General features: G+C 45.8%; 2 protein-coding genes across 2 annotated transcripts in view; one reads left to right on the forward strand and one right to left on the reverse strand.

Annotated features, from left to right (window-relative positions):
• T265_05414 (hypothetical protein) overlaps nucleotides 1–5,907 on the reverse strand; it is a gene marked incomplete at both ends in the record, with an annotated part of 7,051 nt that extends 1,144 nt beyond the window's left edge. Inside the window, 3 exons of the mRNA XM_009170412.1 lie at nucleotides 3,197–3,382; nucleotides 3,847–3,917; nucleotides 5,868–5,907. Of these exons, the coding sequence (XP_009168676.1) occupies nucleotides 3,197–3,382; nucleotides 3,847–3,917; nucleotides 5,868–5,907 (297 nt within the window). The remainder of the gene's footprint in view (nucleotides 1–3,196; nucleotides 3,383–3,846; nucleotides 3,918–5,867) is intronic.
• T265_05415 (hypothetical protein) overlaps nucleotides 1–16,756 on the forward strand; it is a gene marked incomplete at both ends in the record, with an annotated part of 17,727 nt that extends 971 nt beyond the window's left edge. Inside the window, 11 exons of the mRNA XM_009170413.1 lie at nucleotides 119–202; nucleotides 243–377; nucleotides 422–581; nucleotides 1,957–2,103; nucleotides 3,500–3,590; nucleotides 4,305–4,383; nucleotides 7,020–7,116; nucleotides 9,639–9,756; nucleotides 12,341–12,644; nucleotides 15,300–15,568; nucleotides 16,661–16,756. Coding sequence (XP_009168677.1) covers nucleotides 119–202; nucleotides 243–377; nucleotides 422–581; nucleotides 1,957–2,103; nucleotides 3,500–3,590; nucleotides 4,305–4,383; nucleotides 7,020–7,116; nucleotides 9,639–9,756; nucleotides 12,341–12,644; nucleotides 15,300–15,568; nucleotides 16,661–16,734 — 1,558 coding nt within the window. The remainder of the gene's footprint in view (nucleotides 1–118; nucleotides 203–242; nucleotides 378–421; nucleotides 582–1,956; nucleotides 2,104–3,499; nucleotides 3,591–4,304; nucleotides 4,384–7,019; nucleotides 7,117–9,638; nucleotides 9,757–12,340; nucleotides 12,645–15,299; nucleotides 15,569–16,660) is intronic.
• Between the last annotated feature and the right edge of the window lie 1,986 nt (nucleotides 16,757–18,742).

An 18,742-nucleotide genomic window follows, 5' to 3' on the forward strand; every position in this document is an offset into this window, starting at 1 on the left:
GACGAAAGTCACTGACCCTGGTTAGCCCCTCTTTCCTACAACTGCACTCACTTCATTATAACTCATTCAAACCATCTTAAAATCTATATCCCATAGTACTGTTTCTCACTTATTTCAGCTCCACACGGCCAAACCCAATCGCCTCCACACATTCTCCTTCCCAGAACCAATTCAAGATGGCTTGTGTTAGACTTCCCCGTATGTGAGTTTTCCACAACCCGCCTGATTTATTTTCGCTACAGCTTATGTTGCAAATGTGGTGTTTCGATCGAACCGAACGAAGCCAACACATGTATTACGTGCTTGTCCACAGAAATCGATATCACCAAACACATTCAGCGCCAGAACACGATCGTTTTTTGCCCAAAGTGTGAAAGGTAGGTCCCATCACTTCCATTGTGCACCCACCGATCCTTTTCAGATATTTGAATCCTCCTTCACAATGGGTAACAGCGGCTCCGGAGTCTGCTGAATTGCTATCCATGTGTATCAAGCGGGTTAAAGGTCTTAATAAGGGCTTGAAAGTTCGCAGCGCAAAGTTTATATGGACAGAACCACATAGCAAAAGAATTAACATTGAAGTAAGTCAGAGTATGACAGATTTTCTACATCCCACAGTTGGTTTTGGGCGTTGTCTTGCAGTGCTTGTTGTGCCTTGTTGTACGGCAATGGACAACACTCTGGAGTTGAAAGATATTCAGAGTGGTCTTTAACAAGGATTCTTGTGTCCGTTTCGTCCTTGTGGGATCAAGGAGCTCTCAAGGCTCACCCTGTAGAACTCCATCAAGTATGACCAGTACTCAGAGTAGGCTGGGATTGATTGACCTTAGCGAGGACTGTGTTTCACTAGCATCCCGTTCTTTTATCTTCTTATTCAGATCATACATGCACCACGTACATACCGACAGTGGAAGCATATTTTCTGAATAGCCTCGCCATTAGCCCGAATAACCTCTCCCAATGAGAATCACGTGTTTCGTAGGCTAAAATGCCATGCATAACGCAACACTTCTAGTGAATCATCAGCATTATGTCATCATTTTTTGGGCTGAGGCAAAGTTACGGAACCGGACCAAATTTGTCGAGAGATTTGAAACGTTCTTTTCCAATATTTAATCCTTTGATCTTGTAACTCTGATGCAGACTACACATTATCCCTTCCAAATTGTCAAGCATACCCGGTCGTTTACTTTTTTAGTCGACCTTCCGCTTCGAACCTCTTCGCTTATGGTCACTCTGTTCAAAATGGGTTGACAAATTTTTATGATGGTATCACATGCCAAGGCCTGCGTATTGGAGATGGTGCAGTGTACGTTTATGATACACGTCCAGCATTGGCGATATAACGTTGTATTTTGCTCACTCACCAAGTAGAGCCAAAGCTTAGAACGTTCCGTGCAATGTAATTATTTATGGCCGTGCTCCTCGCCTTTCTGATCAGGAATCCGCGAGAGGCTAATCGAATTCAGGACGGTTGAGATAGTTTAATGGTTAAGACACGAGATGTGTGTGATTCGAACATCATTCCGGCTTTTCGTTTGCTCATGTCTGTTAGAAGTACAGTAATCATGCGTTCTCTAGGCTTTCTAGCAAGCATGTACCTAACGAACATCACAGATCACTGGATAGTTTGTTGCAGTTTTGCTTGTAAATTATGGCACTCCCGAGGTAGTCCTTATCACTCATCTCCGCTGTACGCTGTGCATCCAGTATTCGAGGTAAGCCGCCATTTTTCAAATGTGAATAAGCTCACTTTATGACATTAAAGTACTAATAAACCCGTTGAATCAATCACCTCCCCTGTCTTCCGCTATAACTTTCTGTGTTCACTGATTACCCAACTTTTGAGAAGGTATAGCGCGTCTTACCTTCCATGTTTTGCTCCACAGCAATGAGTTAGTGGTCACGCCTTATGTTCTTTTTTTCTGTCTACACATTTTTTGTCCGGTTGTCTAGGTTACCGTCCATGGCGAACTACCCACAGGTGATATGGTTGAACAGGATATCCCGCTGGAATTTGTGGTCCACTCCCAGCAGTGTTCCGACTGCACCCGCTCGGCCGCTAAGGACTATTGGAATGCCTGTGTTCAAGTCAGGCAGCGAGTAAGCTCCCAGTTTCGCCTCAGGTCGTGTTATTTCCGTGCAAAAGTCATGCAGTGCAATCTTTGACAACTTACTACATACTTTTACAGATATAGTTCGCGTTGGATCTGTGGGTAGTCTGACAGTGGTGAAGCTAACCGACGCCGTTTGGAGCCCCGCCATTTTCAGGTCTCCAGATTATTTGTACAATCAGTGACAACGAAGAGGATGTCAGATTACCCTTTATATGTGGGGCGCGTTGACGTGCTACGGTGGGAATAGTCATGAATACGATATACAATAAGTTTGCAATCAATTTTTTCCACGGATCTTATGGCTTTGATCCGGTCTGCACACGAACCGCCTCCCACTGGATTTTCACTAAGGAATGTTATTTCCACACATATGGGACCAACCTATCATACAGAAGAAATGAAAAGATATTCTTCCTGCTGCTTGTTGACCGTTGCTGCTGTCTCTAGTGTTTGGTATCATAAATAATGGTGCAACCCATTCGTGGGAACTTTCGACAGCCGCACAAAACGGACCAATGTAAGCGCCGGAATTGGGTCATGTCGTGGTCACATGCCAAGGATGTCATCTGCCCTCTCACTGATCATGGTCAGAGGTGGTCAACAGCGACAGATTTTTGGAAGTCGGAAACTAGGAAGTATAAAACTGAATTGTTGTAGTCCTCAGATAACTGGATTTCACGGTAGCTGCAACACTAAGACCGCGAACAAATGGGAGATGCGTCGTATGCTCTAGTGAACAACCGTACGACCACACACATTTACGCGGTTGTCAAGTTTACTGCTCACGTGTTCTGCTTCGATCCATACTCGTTCCTTCTAAAAGGTGCCTGGCAGCAACAGCTTATATGACAAGGTTGGTTTAGCCAGGACTTACAGACATTTATCTAAGTCACATATGTATCACAGATAATCTTTTGCTTGATACTTCTTACTAACGTCTGCACTTTCCAAGAAGCATACCTAGCAGAATAACCATTGCCTTTGATTTCCCACTTTCCGCTACACGAAGAGACTGAACCTTTCCGTGGTGCGGCAACTCATGGAGCTATACTGGGGGGGGGTGTCCGCGCGACACTCACAGAGTCTGTCATACCAGGTTGGTCAATGGGTAGAGGTCTGACGAACACAGTATCCTGACCCTCCAGGTTGAGGGTTGGAACATGTGTGGCGACGTGTTCCGTGAAAATGGTAATGTACTTCCATTTCCGACCCAACACCGCTGCCTTGCGGCTAGGCTTTTGAGTCAGAGGCTTTGGTTGAGGACCCTAATCGTCCTCCTATGTGTGGTCGCCCTGACAGTGTCCTAGCCCTCGTACAACCATGATATCTATCAGTCTAAACTTGTTAGTCTCCTACGCATATTCCTCCCCCCTCCCTTTCAGGTGGATCACAAAAGGACACTGATGCATTTGGAGCAAATAATTCTCCGTTCCAAAGCCCATGGAGACTGCAGTGCCATTAAGCAGGTTTCTGGTGAGTATTGTTGTGTCTTTCACTCCCAGCGTTGCATTTCGTGAGAGACCTTCATTATCTTTTTGTTTTCCGATTAGGTAGATTGGAGAAGTTATCAAGTGAGGTTGAACATGGATATCTCATCTTTCTTCCCGTTCATTTCAACAACTTATATACCGGGGGTATTTTGGAGATGGGGCGATTTATAGCACGTAGAAGGGCTTTACAGAGCTCGGTTATCACCTGGAGAGTCCGAGGCAACAACCGGAATGTTTACTTTTGTGTTGGCAATGTTGCGGAATGTAGGTAGCTCGGGTTCGCTGCTCGGTTGTTGGCCTGTTCGCCGAACTTGGCAATACGTGTCTTGGGTACTACTTTGCGCTGAACGAAAGGACAAAAGCAGTCATCATAAGACCGATTTCGTCCGTACCGGGATTCGTCCGCCCGTGGGCCACTACGTTTGCGCCCTTATTTGTGCAGTTTAAGTTGCAAAGTCCATCAGATTTACTTTGGAACTGTATTATTTAGGATTAGTTGCGGAACCCATGAAACAGCGACTGCTCAAACGGATGGTCAAGCGAACAGTCTGAAATCATTTGTAGTTTATGTACGCCAATTGTGCACTGTTTTTCGTCTTCCGATTGTCAGGGTAATGTTTTTATGCTTTTGTCAAAGTGATGGCGGACTTGTACTCATTGTGAAGTAAAATAAGACCCGATCCATCTTCAATTACAGACGGAATCGATTTCTACTTCGGCACAAGGTCACAGGCCGTTTCGTTCGTCAACTTCTTGTGCAAGCATGCACCTTGCAGGTAGGTCATGTATGATCACGTGATTAGGCTTAATTTCCTGTCAAGCTGTTTAAATTGTCCTGTTGTATTATTTGGAACGGAGAAGTTACTTACCTGAGCCGTATGCAACAAAATTTAACATAGGAGAAACATATCAAGACATTTTAAAGTTGCCTTTAATTCAATGGTACAAAGGCTTCCTAGAGTGTGAATTACCAAAAGGAATTTGACCAGAAATACACTCATTTGCAAATCAATCTGGTTTTCACGAGAGACTCAACTGGATCTCTCGTTTATGATATTCTACAACTGAATGTGCTGCGTGCAGGCCACCTCATGATTCAGTTGGCATGATATTCGAGATATCGCAGTATAAAACCAAATTGATTTGCATATGCGTGTATTTCTCGAGAACCTCGTTGAATGTTAGCGAAATACTTTCTCCTCGACGGGATACCAAACGATGCCAAAATAGCTACTGGTCGCAGTTGTATTCTCGTTGAAGAGATGACTGACAGCAGCCAGTTCTGAATAGCCGTGTGAGTTCGATAGAAAATACCACAACGGCTCGACGGATCCAAAATACCCTTGAGTAGGATGTTCTTCGGCCCGATAATGAGTAATATTGCGAAAATCACAGCAATTACCGGGGAGACCACCAATGAATAACGGTCACCATGCTTTGTTTCATCATGTATTCTAGCATCGTTACTCTGAACCCGCGTTGCATTCGGGGCTATGTTCTGGCAGTGCAATGCACGTACTTTTTGATGGATTATGAACCATGATGGATAGAGACTGATTCCAGCAATCTGTTGAACCTTGTCGAGTTACGCGCAAAACCCCAAAAGCCAAATCTTTCAAATGGAGGTTTATCTACAAATGCGGTACTATAAGTACAATAATAAAATGACAAAACTTTACAAACGTGGAACCATGCCGGCTTCTATACACCGGTTTAGGAGCTGCTAATTCCTAACGGGTCTCAAGGTCCACACCGGTCAAAGCCACGTGTTTACAAGCGAGCGAAACCACGTGTGAACTTAAACAACACGTCCGATGCCAAGGTCAAAGAACGGTTTATGTTCAGGTCAGAAACAAGAAGGTCGGTATAGACACAAACCAAAATGACAAAAAAGGGGGAATCGCGTTGTACAATATAAAAATAGAAGAAAGGAATCAACAATGGATCCAACGAGGAAGAGCCGGTTGATGTGGCAAGATCTTTTATCGACAGTGCTCATAGTGCCAAGCGTTTCACGTGTCACTCGATTACTAAATCTTTGTCACCGGGATAGCCCTCATGATGTTTTCTCAGCTACTTTGGAAACTATATCTTCGATTCTGGTTGAATTGTTTTCGTTGAGGGTGGATTGGGATGAACACTCGTTTGCAAATCAGCCTGGTATCGATGGGTGTCAGCAAGGTCAGATTCCTGAAGGTAATCCCAGTATACCCGAAATCTACTGAGACCCTTAAAATCCACTAAACGCCGGTAGGACAACCTTGGATCAAGGTCAAACAGTGCTGTTCTTTATATAGCATGATTCCGTTGTACTTTCGCACTCACCCGTTTGCTACAAAGCTGTTGTGTTCCTTGTTGGCGAGGCTTTTTCCGGCACTGAGGCACTGGAGCTGGGACGGCAGTCTCCGTTGTACTTCGCACTCACCCGTTTGCTACAAAGCTGTTGTGTTCCTTGTTGGCGAGGCTTTTTCCGGCACTGAGGCACTGGAGCTGGGACGGCAGTCAAATGTAACGACTGGAGCTTTCGTTGAACTTCTTTCGTTCATAACATCCCACAACTAAATGTGCTGCACGAAGCCGTCCCATATATCGGAACCCCATTCTGGATACCGTAGTGTTTCAATGCTACTCATAGGGTCGATGAAAAGTTCACTACCAGCTCTGTCCTTCTTGAGGTTCATCCCAGAATTCCCATAACCCTCACTTCCTAGTTAAACACCGGACTATGTACGTATGTTGTAGTTATCACCCATCTGAAAATTAGATTGGCTTCGACGGGAAACTAAACCGAATTTCATCCGAATCTCTCGTTTTCGATATTTCTTAATCGAATGGTACTGCACAAAAGCCATTTGGCGCTACACTCCTTCTGGTGTTCCTCGTTTTTCCTCCATCGCATAATTCCTTTGTTCTGCTTGAATACTGAAGCTTTGAGCCGAATGGTAGCTGTCTGCGGACGAGATGAGCCAAGTCATTAGAGCGTGAATTTACTGACCGGAAGGTCCGTGGTTCGAACCCGACCTCTCCCTCTTGACTTCCGTCTAGGCTTGGGCAACCTGGCAGTATCCCAGCCCTCGTGCCTCCTTCGTGTGGCATGGAAGTTAGGCACCGAAAGGGTGCTACAGCTGAACGAACGTCTTTGGACCACTGTTTTGGTCAATGTTTCTGGAGGGCTGCCGTAGGATTGCATCGCGCGGTTTGTGAAGCATCTTGAACTGGTCACCACTCTGACCCCCCTGATAGGAACTGTCAAGTTGAAATCCAATAACTGCATTTTGGCTATATTTTCTTGTGATTCGCCCTCGTCTTCATGACAGATATTACTTGCCTCATCATCAGATGCTCAATTCAACCCATAAACTGACTTTATCGCCCAAAATTTCCTAATACGTTACCCCTTTTTCCCTTCCAGATATCAGACGTCGCAACATCTAAAGTCACACGATGTGCACAACAATACGTACAACTACAAGTTCACGTTTTCTGTGGAAGTTGCTGGTATCTGCAAGGTTAGCTTACGAGTGATAGGTTTTCAGTGCCAATGGTTTTTCATTTTGAACGTTTTGTGTATCTTACCCATTTTCCACGTGGATGACCGACTAACGGCTGGTTAACTGTCTATTAAACGACAAGGTAAAGAGATTCTTCGCGAAATAAAAAAAGTAAATCGTTCGACTGTAACACCCTTTCGGTGCCTTGCTGCCATGCAAACAGAAGGAAGGGCTGGGATACTGCCAGGTTGTCCAAGCTTACACAGAGGAAGTCAAGATGCAGAGGTCGGGTTCGAACCTTCAGGTCAGTAAATTCGCGCCCTAACAACTGACTCACCTCGCCCATCTTTTACACAATGACTCTTAGAGTGGTAGCTTCATTTCCTCTGGTTGCTTGCCTTCGAGACGTCTTGATAAAGTTCGGCAGCCCTTCCATTTACAAGATCCCGTTGAAGTAGAACCTCTTCTGGAAGAGGTTGAGTTTCCAATGATTGGTTGTTCTTTGTAGTGGGAAAGCTTACAGTTGACACTTTCCTTGGATTTTACCCGTTTCCTGTGCTTTTTGCTAACGACGTACGATAACATGGGTGTTTGTAGTTCGTGGGGGTAACAGTGTTATCCGAGAGCATGGTAAACCTGAACTACATGTGGTGGTCGATAATAACATTGGAAGTAGAATGTATGAATAATTCCTTCAGTTTAGTACTGGTGAACAATGACCATTTTCCGTCAGATCGATGTACTTAGCCCATCTCTTGGTGTTACTTCTGAGGAGAGTGGAACTGGAAGGTGATCTGACTGGACTGGATAATTGATATGGTCGGTGTAGCCCAACCTGTCCGAAATCACTATACGGTCCTATGGAGTGTCCTATATTTAGCTGATGGCTTGCAGTACACTATAATAATAATAGTCGTTTAGCTGTAACACTCTTCCGGTTCCTAGCTGCCATGCTACCCGAAGGAAGCACAAGGGCTGGGATACTGACAGGTCGCCCAAGCCTAGGCAGGGGAAGTCGAGAGGCAGAGCGGGTTCGAACCACGAACCTTCCGGTCAGTAGATTCGCGTTCTAGCCACTTGAGTCCTCTTGCAGTACACTACCAACCATCGAGACTCTCCGAAGAGCGGCCTTTTCTATAGCCTTTTAGCTCCGTGGGAAATATGATGCCTTGGCCTTTTCTTTGTATGATCTCTTTTTGTCTGGATATCCTTTGAGCTGTTACCATGTCTAAAACATGACGACGTCAGCAACGCTATTACTTTGTTACCATGTTGAATGAGCCAACTGACTTCCCGCAAAATACTTAGTTCGATAAGATTGGGGCCTGTTTACATCAATAGTTCACCAGTCACAGCGATAATTCATAAGCGTGAACAACTGAAGGAATTCACACTTGTCTAACGAATCTTCTACAGCCGCTCGTTCTATCTGGTGGCTATTAATTGGTGGAAACTTACTATCAGGCACTGTCGAAGACCTGTATTCATTGCACTGTTACCCATGCATATTGAAACATAATCGCTTATTTGAAGGTTAGCGGTGGATGGAGACGTGCGTCCCTGAGTTGCATTTGACCTTAGACAGAGTGTTATCCGGTGACGATTGCGGGATACTACTGCCCTCATCATCATTGTCAGCTGTAAGAACCGCGTACTCGTCGTACACTGGTTGTAGCTGCCACGATTTCGTTCACCTAGGATTCGGAGAGGTGTGGTAGGTAACTGTGCATTGGAGTTGGAGCTGATGATTTAGTATATTAATACAGCACTGTAGGTGAACTGTTAAGTGAGGAAATTGAGACGGGAGCTACGCATTGAAGACAATAGCTTGGATGCATGAGTGCCATTGAGGGCACGACTGGGCCATGTCTGACAGTGTCTATAACCATTGATATGACCCGTCTCGGGGTCCCCATCCAGGAGGATGGCAATGACTAGCGTAGCTGAGTTTGCTGATAATGGCTTTCATACTTTGCTGCCAAGTCATTGGTTGACCGCCTCTGGATCTTTTCCACCCTTCACGTGGTTGTGCGAAAAGAGCTTTTCAAGGAAGTCGGTCGACTGCCATGTGCAACACGTGGCCAAGCCAGCGCAACCTGTGCAGTATGATCAGTCGAACATATTAGTGATTTTGTCCACAGATGTTACTGTGTTCCATATCGGGGTTCTGTCGTGCCTGGTTTGACAAACCATGTACACTGTGACCTTTTCAACTGGACTATTTTCCTGAAGACATCCAAGGTACAAACGGACGGTGAACATACACGTTGATAGTAGTAGCAGTAAGTCTTCCAAGATGCACGGATGTAGTTTAGTTGTCGAAAAAACAGACCGATCATTCGATCGCTGCCTCGAAGTGGCGACATCCAGTGGCTTTGGTATGGTGAAAAAAGACACCAGTAAAGTGAATTGGGGCCAACTCGTCCTGATGAAAAAAATCTGTTGAAAGCTAGAGTACAACACATTTGTCAGCGTGACCTATGGCCATCAAAAAATCAGCCAATAATAACTTCAATTATTTTTGTCCTTTTTCTCTACAGAACGATATTGTATGTTTGTCCAAAGCACAATCTCAGCGGTTCGGTGGACTGGGTCCTCTGTGCGTGGTGTACAAAGTGTCCGAAGCGATTCATCTTATCGACCCGGTCACGTGCCAAAGTATGTGTAAATGATTCTACTTCCCCTGCTGGTATTTATCCTTGATCATTATTTGAACTGGAAGTTCCACTTGATGCCAGGCTTTTCTCTCTATGTGGATTCTCTTCGTCCTGTGTTTCAAGGGCACAGTGATGATGTGTGGCCGTCTTGTCTGGGATTGAATCATTAGCTCACGGATTGGCTTGTTCATTCGGGCCTCAAGCAAGTCGAAACCGTCAATGGGCTGTCAGAGACATTCAGCCAATCCCCTCATCCTTCCTTCGAAGGAAGCATTCTATCTTGTACTTCCCAGATTACCGTCAGACGCATGAACAAGCGATTTTCACGAATTAGCTTCATACTGTTTCTTATCTGTTCGCGGCTGGCGATGGTGAACACGTGATATACCACGTTTGAATCCTTTTTTTTTGTTCAGAATCACGGAAGGTCCGTGATTCGAACCCGGCCTCTGCCTCCCGGCTTCTCCTGTCCAGACCTGGGCAAGCTGGAAGTATCTCAGCCCTCGTACTTCCTTTGGGAGGCATGGCAGCTTGGCACCGAAAGGGTGTCACAGCAGAATGACTTAATCTATTTGCAGGTCATTTTGGGCGTCACCTCCTTCGAACCACGGGTGGTCTCAGAGGTTAAAGTAGAAAACGAACGAAAGCACATAGTCATCGTACTCTGTTCCCAAATGGTTGGAGCAGTTTTAATTCGAAAAGTCGTAAGGCTTCCGCTCTTAATGCCAACCTCCGTTCATCTGAGACGCTCCAAACAAGCTTACACGTTGATATAGTGACTCAAAAGTTTGAGAGGACCACTTTTTTCCAATTTGCCGCAGTACATTTGACTCGTGCACATTGAATGTTCATAGCTACCAGACTGAGTAATCGCACAGCAGTTGGTGTGTACACTTGTGTGTGTACTTGTCTGTGAGTGACGTCCTCGGGAATAAGAACGTCAGGGGAGTCTTCAAAATCCTGAGTCATTTTTATTTAACGAGGAATGGAATGAGGCGACAATCATCAGAATAAAAATGCAAAAGCCCGTGGGCTCAAAAGCCAGGCTTCATTCATCGAAAACTTTGACATTGCGAGCTAAAACGAGAAAAAGTTATTCAACAATGAACGATGAAACGCTTTGGGAGTGTCAGGGCGAGCCCAGACAGAAGAAAAAGTACATGTGCAGAGGGTGACGCATCCCCAAGGTCATCATCGGTTCGACACGTCCGGAAAGCAGGTGAGTTGGCGGCTCTCACCAAACACACGACCAGCGTAGTGGGCCCGAGATTGTTCACGACCGGAACACCACCATTGGCTGTATGGAACGAACAAGTGAACGACCATACTTGGCCAAGTAGTCATCCTGTATATTTACGCAGACGCTCTGTACGTTTTGTCCTGGCAATACAGCCGTGTCCGCAGTTCTCTGTCTTCTCCCTGTCGCGTAGTCTGGCAGGCTCAGTGCAGGCGTAACTCCAATAACTCGCCCATCGCACAATACAACAGGGAGACAGCGCGACTATACAACAGTTATGCGGTTACTTGGTCATTTGAGTTCAAACCTGTTTTATTGGAGTGATGGGCGTTAGCAGTGTGTCGTTGGTCTGGTGGTTTGTTTTGCAAAATTTTCTCCGCCTCCTTTGGGCCACTTAGTGACCAGGTTGGGCGAGCAGAATCATTCACTGGCAAACTGCTTGCTCGCATTGCAATGTCCACCATCCGCGGCATTAGCAACTTGCTTGGCGTCTACACCTCCAGACACTCATTCGAGCAATCGGCGTCCCCAACCAGGCGCAGCGGGGATCACGTGATCCTGGAAGGTGAGTAGCACCGGTATCACCCAAACGTTTCGTAACCTCCTTCATATCCCTCTGCCAGGTCTCGTACTCCACAGTGAAGCGGACCTAGTTAGTTTTATCGAACAGAATCAGTACCGGTTGTGGGACTACAAGGGATGTTCACGTGTGTTCATCATAGCTCCGTTTTTAGATCTCGTCGGGGGGATACTGTTACCCTAGAGCAGACATTTTTAAACAACCTGTTAGAGTTCGGTTGAATCTACTTTATTTTCAAAATCCCGTTGAAATCCCAATTTTGCTGATGCGTGGTCGATTGGTTAACTAGTGCTGGAGTTCTGAAGACTGTAGCTCGTGCCTCGAGCTGCACGATATTTCGATCACAACGTTGCTGTGTCTCCATTGTTCGACACTTATATCCCAGCAGATAACCACCAGCGCTACTTGCTGATTCTTCGTGTTTGTACTGCATTGTGTTAGATGTTCGAGCCGCATCACCAGTTTTCTGTTTTGCACCAACTGGACTCGCATTCTTATCTTTTTTCAAATTTTTTAGGCCATCCAGTTGTAGGGTAATCGAAGCTCTTCGACTGATTTTTCGAAAAAGTGGAAGCGTGTTGGCTTTCACAGATGTCTACAAATGACTCCAGCTAGCCTGAATTAGATGCAAAACTCCCCGAAAGGCATTTTTTTAAATGGCTTTGTTCTCATTCAACATCGTGTTCCCAACTAAAATCGAAAGGCTTCGAATGCCTAGGATTCACTTGGGATCATAGCTCACCCACCATTAATTCTCCTTTTTCTCAGTTTACCATCTGGACGGCGCCTCCTTTTTCGCGTCCCCATTCACGGCGATCGCACATCAAAAGCAGCTGGTTCCATTCGTTGTCGTGGAGATTGAAGAAGAGGTACATGGTGCCGCCAAGCGCATCCCATCTGCTCCCGTTGGTGCACGTCTATCCAAGCGACATCAGCCCATTTCTGTCTGGCTAATGCGTCTCAATCAACAAATGACTGTGAGTGGAACAGACGCGGACTCCCACGAAGACGGCATGATTCATGCGCGCTGCCATTTGGGACGTATTCTTCACGTGGGTGATACAGTCTTCGGGTATGTTTTGGAAAAAGTTCGTGTGTTTTCTAACCACCCCCTGTTTTATGATAATTTCATTCATCCCCAAAAAGTATTCGCTATTCGATAAAATAGGGTGAACAGCTTCACAGGAAAGACCACCTAATAAAATACCGTTAGTTCGTGTACAGACGTAATACGCTACTCATAAAGTTGCTGAAAACTGTCGGATAGTTCATCCCTGTGAAATACCGTTAGTAGTGCAAAAACGTAATACGCTACTCATAAAGTTGCTGAAAACTGTCGGATAGTTCATCCCTGTGAATCAGCGATGTGCTCACTAGTTTCTTACATAATGAACAGTTGTTTTCAGTTGCTTTAATTGGGGTCATTTTCATTTTGCCTGTGGAGAGCTTGAATCTCGTTCATATCGCTATTGACACTCTGCCAACTAGCTCTTATTCAGTTATCAAAGGTGCGTTTGCAAGTGAGGTCGTTCATGGAATCAGACATGAAACCCTGAGGCAGATTCGACAACCAGTTCGTGCACTGTGGTTTACTCTCACTAGAATTTCTCATTGACTTCCATTAGTAGTTTGTTCCGCGCAGGCGGAACAAATCCCCGGTTCCTCGGATTTCATCATTGTGATGTAAAATGCTCCCCCTCTTAAGAGGAGGCCTCTTTCTCCAGAACATATCCTGGGATTTGTATCCGCTTCGATCTTCCATCGAAAGAACTACCATATGCCCCCCATATCTATACAAGATCTTCGAAAGGACGAGATGGCCCAAGTGGTTAGAGCGCGAATTTACTGACCGGAAGGTCCGTGGTTCGAACCTGACTTCTGCCTCTCGACTTCCCCTGCCTAGGCTTGGGTAACCTGGCAGTATCCCAGCCCTTGTGCACCCTTCGGGTAGCCTGGTAGTTAGGCACCGAAAGGGTGCTACAGCTGAACGAAGATCTTCAAAATGCCTGACTTACTTCTCATCAGAGGATGTGACGTTTCGTATCAACAACATCCCAGTTCGTTTGCAGTCTAATACGGACCTCGACGTCATGCTGCTCATTGGACGAACCACCTGCTGCCTGACTTCATGTCCCAAGCTTTATCTCATGGGAGCTGGATTGGGTCGAGAGGCTGAATCTGCTGGAGAAACCAATTAATTCTGTTTGCAACCTTATGAACGTAGCACCCGGAGGTGCCCTCGAACAAACTCATTTTTCAAAGCGTTCACTTGAGGACCTCCTACAACGTTATGCATCTATATTCACCGACGAGCTTGAACGGTGCACAAAAGCAAGAGCCAGACTGTGCCTCCACTCCGGTGCCAAACCGGTTTTCATGCCAAGACGCCCAGTACCGTATGCAACATTGCTCTTTGTGGTCCAGGAACTGGATAGACTACAGAAGATTATTGTTCTCCAACCAATCAGCTAATCGGCATCCCCCACACCGATCGTAATGGTGAAGAAGACCAACGGGACCATTCGGTTTTGCTGCAGACCTATCCACCGATCTCAATGCTGCACTGGATACCCATTAGCACTATCTGCCGCTCCAGATGACTTGTTCAGGAAACTGAATTAGGGGGATGTTTTGCTAAGATTTATCTGGCCAAAACCTACCTCTAGGTTGAAGTCGAGGATGAATTCCGGGAACTTTTGGCCATTAATAACCCCCAACGGTCCCTTCCAACATACCCGACTCCCGTTTGGCCTCAAGATAGCGCCAGCCATATTTCAAAGATGCTGAAGGATGTCCCCGGTGTTGCCGCCTGTTTGGACAACCTCACTGTAGCAGCCCCTCGATTAGGTGCTTGGTCACATTCGAGATTTTGGCTTCAAAGTGGGCCAAGAGAAATGCAGCTTCATGGGATCGACGAAGTTTCTTGGTTTCACCATTGAAGAATGCGGTCGCTCACCAGACCCGGAGAATATTTACGCCATAAAACATATTTTAACACCTACAGAAGTAGCATTCTTCATATCACTCCTCGTTCTTGCCGTTTCTCCTGGCCAGACATAGTCTTTGAAGCACATCTAACCAGCTACTCACCAACGACCACAAGTGGGTATGGTCATAATAGTGCGGAAGTACCTTCGATTCTGTCAAACCCGTACTGAGCTCAGGTTGGCTTCTTACCCACTCGATCCGTCGATGGAAATTGTTGTGGCGTCGTATACTTCGAAAAATGGCATTGGTGCCGTGAAGAAGTTCCATAAAATGTTCTACGGCCATTATTTTACTTCCGGTGATAGACGGGAAAGTTCTGAATGTTGGATTATGACTTCACAGTCTGTAACAACATCTGGAACGAACTGGATTTAAATCCTGATAGCAGGCGAATCAAACAGCCGACAGAAATCAACAGGACGAAGAGATCATGGATATAGGGCCGACGAACATCACCTATTGTCACACTGGGCAGTGGTAAATATGTTTGCGGGATAACTAGTCTACTCATAAGTAGGCAAAACTAATAGCACAAACGCACGGTTCACACGTGTTACTGGGACCTAGCGTTTCACTGGACATTTCCCGCATACATAGTCTGGTTTTGAAAGCAAATAGCAGGGATGCACATTCAGTGCAATGTACCACATCATTATTGTGTCATATTATCCTCTTGTTTCCCTGTGACTTCATCTGCGTGAACTGTGACCTTTTTAATTCCATTTTTCCCTTCGTCTAGCCTAGATATACGGAACTGCAATGTGAATCACCCTGAGTTCCAAAAACTAGAGGAGAACAACCAGGTCCCCGACGTGATACTGGTATTGCGTCCGCGGCAATCGGCCGAAGATGATGGCAGCAGTGTGAATCGAGGGCCGAGCAAGGCGAAACGACGACGGAAGCACTCGGTGACTACTGCCACAAGTGTGACTGCCGCTAGCTCAGTGGCTGACGAGACAGCTAGCATGATGACCGAGACAGATTCACAAATGGAATTCTCCGAATACAGTGACGATGAGGAGGAGGAGGATGAAGGCGAGGGGGCAGAGGAAGAAAGCTAATTGGAAAGGAGTAAGGCGCATTATTCTCTCAGACGTTTTTGAACATTTATTAGCCTCGCAGAAAATAGCGAAACGCCATGAAGTGTGCTTTTGTTGGTAGAGCTAAGTATTCCCACTGTTTTCTTCGTAGTCCGTGAATAAAATGTCGCCATTGGGATGTAAATCATTAGTTTCATCAGTACATTTAACGGCCCATGAACTTTGAACTGTATCTCACAGGTGAAAAAAGTAGCATCTTTACCATTTGCTGGCAGTGAGGAAATAATTTAGTATGAACCGGCCGGCCCCCTGATTCTAAACCCCGACCTGGGCTTGGTCCCACATATTCTTTCTCACTGATGCAACTGGGCCGACATCGAACGGAGCATCCTCTGTCCAGTGATCATCCGGCAATAACTCACCCTGTAGTACGACTTATGTGACTCTGATCGGCACTCGCAGGTTTCGGCACCACGTCAACAGGACCATATCTGTCCCTGTGTTTTGGAGATGGTTCCACCCGATTCACTATTACAGCTGAACAATATACCACTGGTACACATCTTCAAACAAATGTTGGGAGAAGGTTATTGAAACCAAAGCTGCCAGATCATTCAAGCCGCGTGCATCAAGAACCCTCAGCGTCAGATGAAGCAGATACCGTCACATCACTGTATGCATATCCGAGGATTACGTTTCATAAACTACGCGGTTTGATTGTTGGTCAACGCAAGTAACTCACAGCGCCATCCAGCTCAGTGGTTCGAACCCGACCACTGCCTCTCGACTTCCCCTGTCTAGGCTTGGGCAACCCGGCAGCGTCCTAGCCCTCGTGCTTTTCTCGGCTGGCATGGCAGCTAGGCACCGAAAGGGTGCTACAGCTGAACGGCTTTTTCGTACAAGTACACATACCGACATTCATTGTATAATGTTGCTTTTTTGTTGGCGCAACTCAGCTGCAATGGTGTACCTGTTTTTCGAGATTACTATGATATTCCGTTTTCCTCCAATGTGATTATCCTGATCGTAACACAAAACTACTGTTTATGCTTTTTTCAAGGTCAAATCCAGATCCGGTTCCGAGATCAACCTTCGCCCAACCAGTTTCTTGTGATATTCATCATGCGGATGTAAAAAAATGCACCTTTTGTACAGGCATATTCCATTCTTGCTATATTGGATGGGGCTCCCTGAGAATTTTAACAGTGAATCAGAAACAGTTAGATGCTAACGCATTCAGTTTACCTGTCACCGTAGTAGGCTGATATCCGGATCAATCTCAACTTGATATTCTTGTGCCACTCTATCGAGATATACTCAGCCGGAAGCCATCTGTTTGAGACGACCTTGAGTAAAGTGGGACACGATGGGTTATCAGCTGGAAAGTTTTTCGGCCATCTGGGTTAGACAACAGTACAGAAGTACCTCCTGTTATTGTTTACCTTCCAAGTTCATAGGGAAAAGGTAGAACATAAGGTTGACGGAAACTCGGGGACTGCGCCTACCTGATGAGCCCCAAGAAGGGCGAAACCGGTCGTGGGCTGTCGAACAGTTTTCAGCAACCTTGCGAGTAGCTTCCTTTATGAAAAAGTAGATTATACGACGAACAGCGTGGTAAAGTTCGGTCGTACCCTGTGACAGCAGTACTGCTTAGCGAATACAGAAAATGCCGTATATTATCGCAACGGAATGAACGCCTAAGCATGAGAATCAATACCGGACAATGTGTGAATTTCGCCGCATTGAATTGCGATACATCAAGGATGATGTTCGCACTTTTGTCCCAGAGTTACTCAGACGTAGCGTGATGGGAATAGAGAACCTAGAGAGTTATACAAATTCAAGTCGTGGAAAAAATCGTATTCACTTACTGGAATTTTCGAGAAACGTTGTTGATAAGGTTAGCATAAATGTCGACTCACAGCTAGCTGTGGATCAGAAAAATGTGAGCCTCAAATCAGGTGTCATCATTATCATTGTGAGCTGTAATAACCGTGTACTCGTCGTACAGTAATTTTAGCTGCCGCAGTTTCGTTCACCAAGGGTTTCGAGGGGTGAGGTAGCTGCGCATTACAGGCGGGAGAGGATAAATTGGTGCATAAATCCAGCACTGTCAAGTGGGGGGATTGGGAAGGGAGCTATGCACTGAAGGCAATAGATTAGATGCATGAGCGTCATTGAGGGCGCGACTGGGCCATGTCTGACAATGTCTCTAACCATTGATGTGGACCGTCTCGGGGTCTCCATCCAGGAAGACGGCGATGATCAGCGGCGGTTCTGTGACACCCTGTGGGTTTGCGAACTGACCTTTGTATTCATCCAAACCGAAGAAAAGTTCATGCGGTAACATATAAACCCATATAGCACATCTGTGATGTCATTACCATCAGAAATTCTCTCATGAAATTGAACAAATCTACCTCACACCATATGTGTGCAGGTGTGGCGATGTATACTGCCGATGAATGTGTGGGTGTGCAGTATCCGTTTGTACGCTGAAATACCAACCGGCAATTGGTCTATTCAACTAGGTTCCCCTCGTTGATGACAGGTACTCAAAAAAGTTCAGAAATGCGTCTATAACTATGGGGCTTTTGAAATTTTTTATGCAGACCTAATACTTTCCTATCCAATTTCTTGCGCCCAGTTTATTTGCGTTTTGCAGCAAATAGCGCCCGCGTCCGACTGGCGTTAAGCTGTGAAGTCCAACGTATCTCTACGAAGTGTACACTGTGTTCCTGGTGAGGATTGCTCATTGACCGGCTTCGTTGGACCTAACTGTTGAGGAGAATGTATGCCGACTGCGTTAGTAATTTGCACTTAGTTGCAAACCTGTAGCTGTTTCCAGAAATACACTCAATTGCAAATCAATTTGGTTTTCACGAGAGACCCGACTGAATCTCTCGTTTATGATATTCTACAACTGAATGTGCAGCATACAGGCCGCCTCATGATTCAGTCGGCGCGGTATTCGAGATATCACCGTATATTTTCATAAAGGAAACTACCCACAAGGTTGCTGAAAACTCTTAGACAGCCTACGACGTATAGCTGTTTCCTCTCTCTGAAGGCTACCACCACATGTTTAGAGATTCCCATGCGATCCGCTCATTGTCCACCAACTGACGGTGTCCTTTTGGAA

The sequence above is a fragment of the Opisthorchis viverrini genome, assembly GCF_000715545.1.
Source record: "Opisthorchis viverrini unplaced genomic scaffold opera_v5_101, whole genome shotgun sequence".
Lineage (NCBI taxonomy): Eukaryota > Metazoa > Platyhelminthes > Trematoda > Opisthorchiida > Opisthorchiidae > Opisthorchis > Opisthorchis viverrini.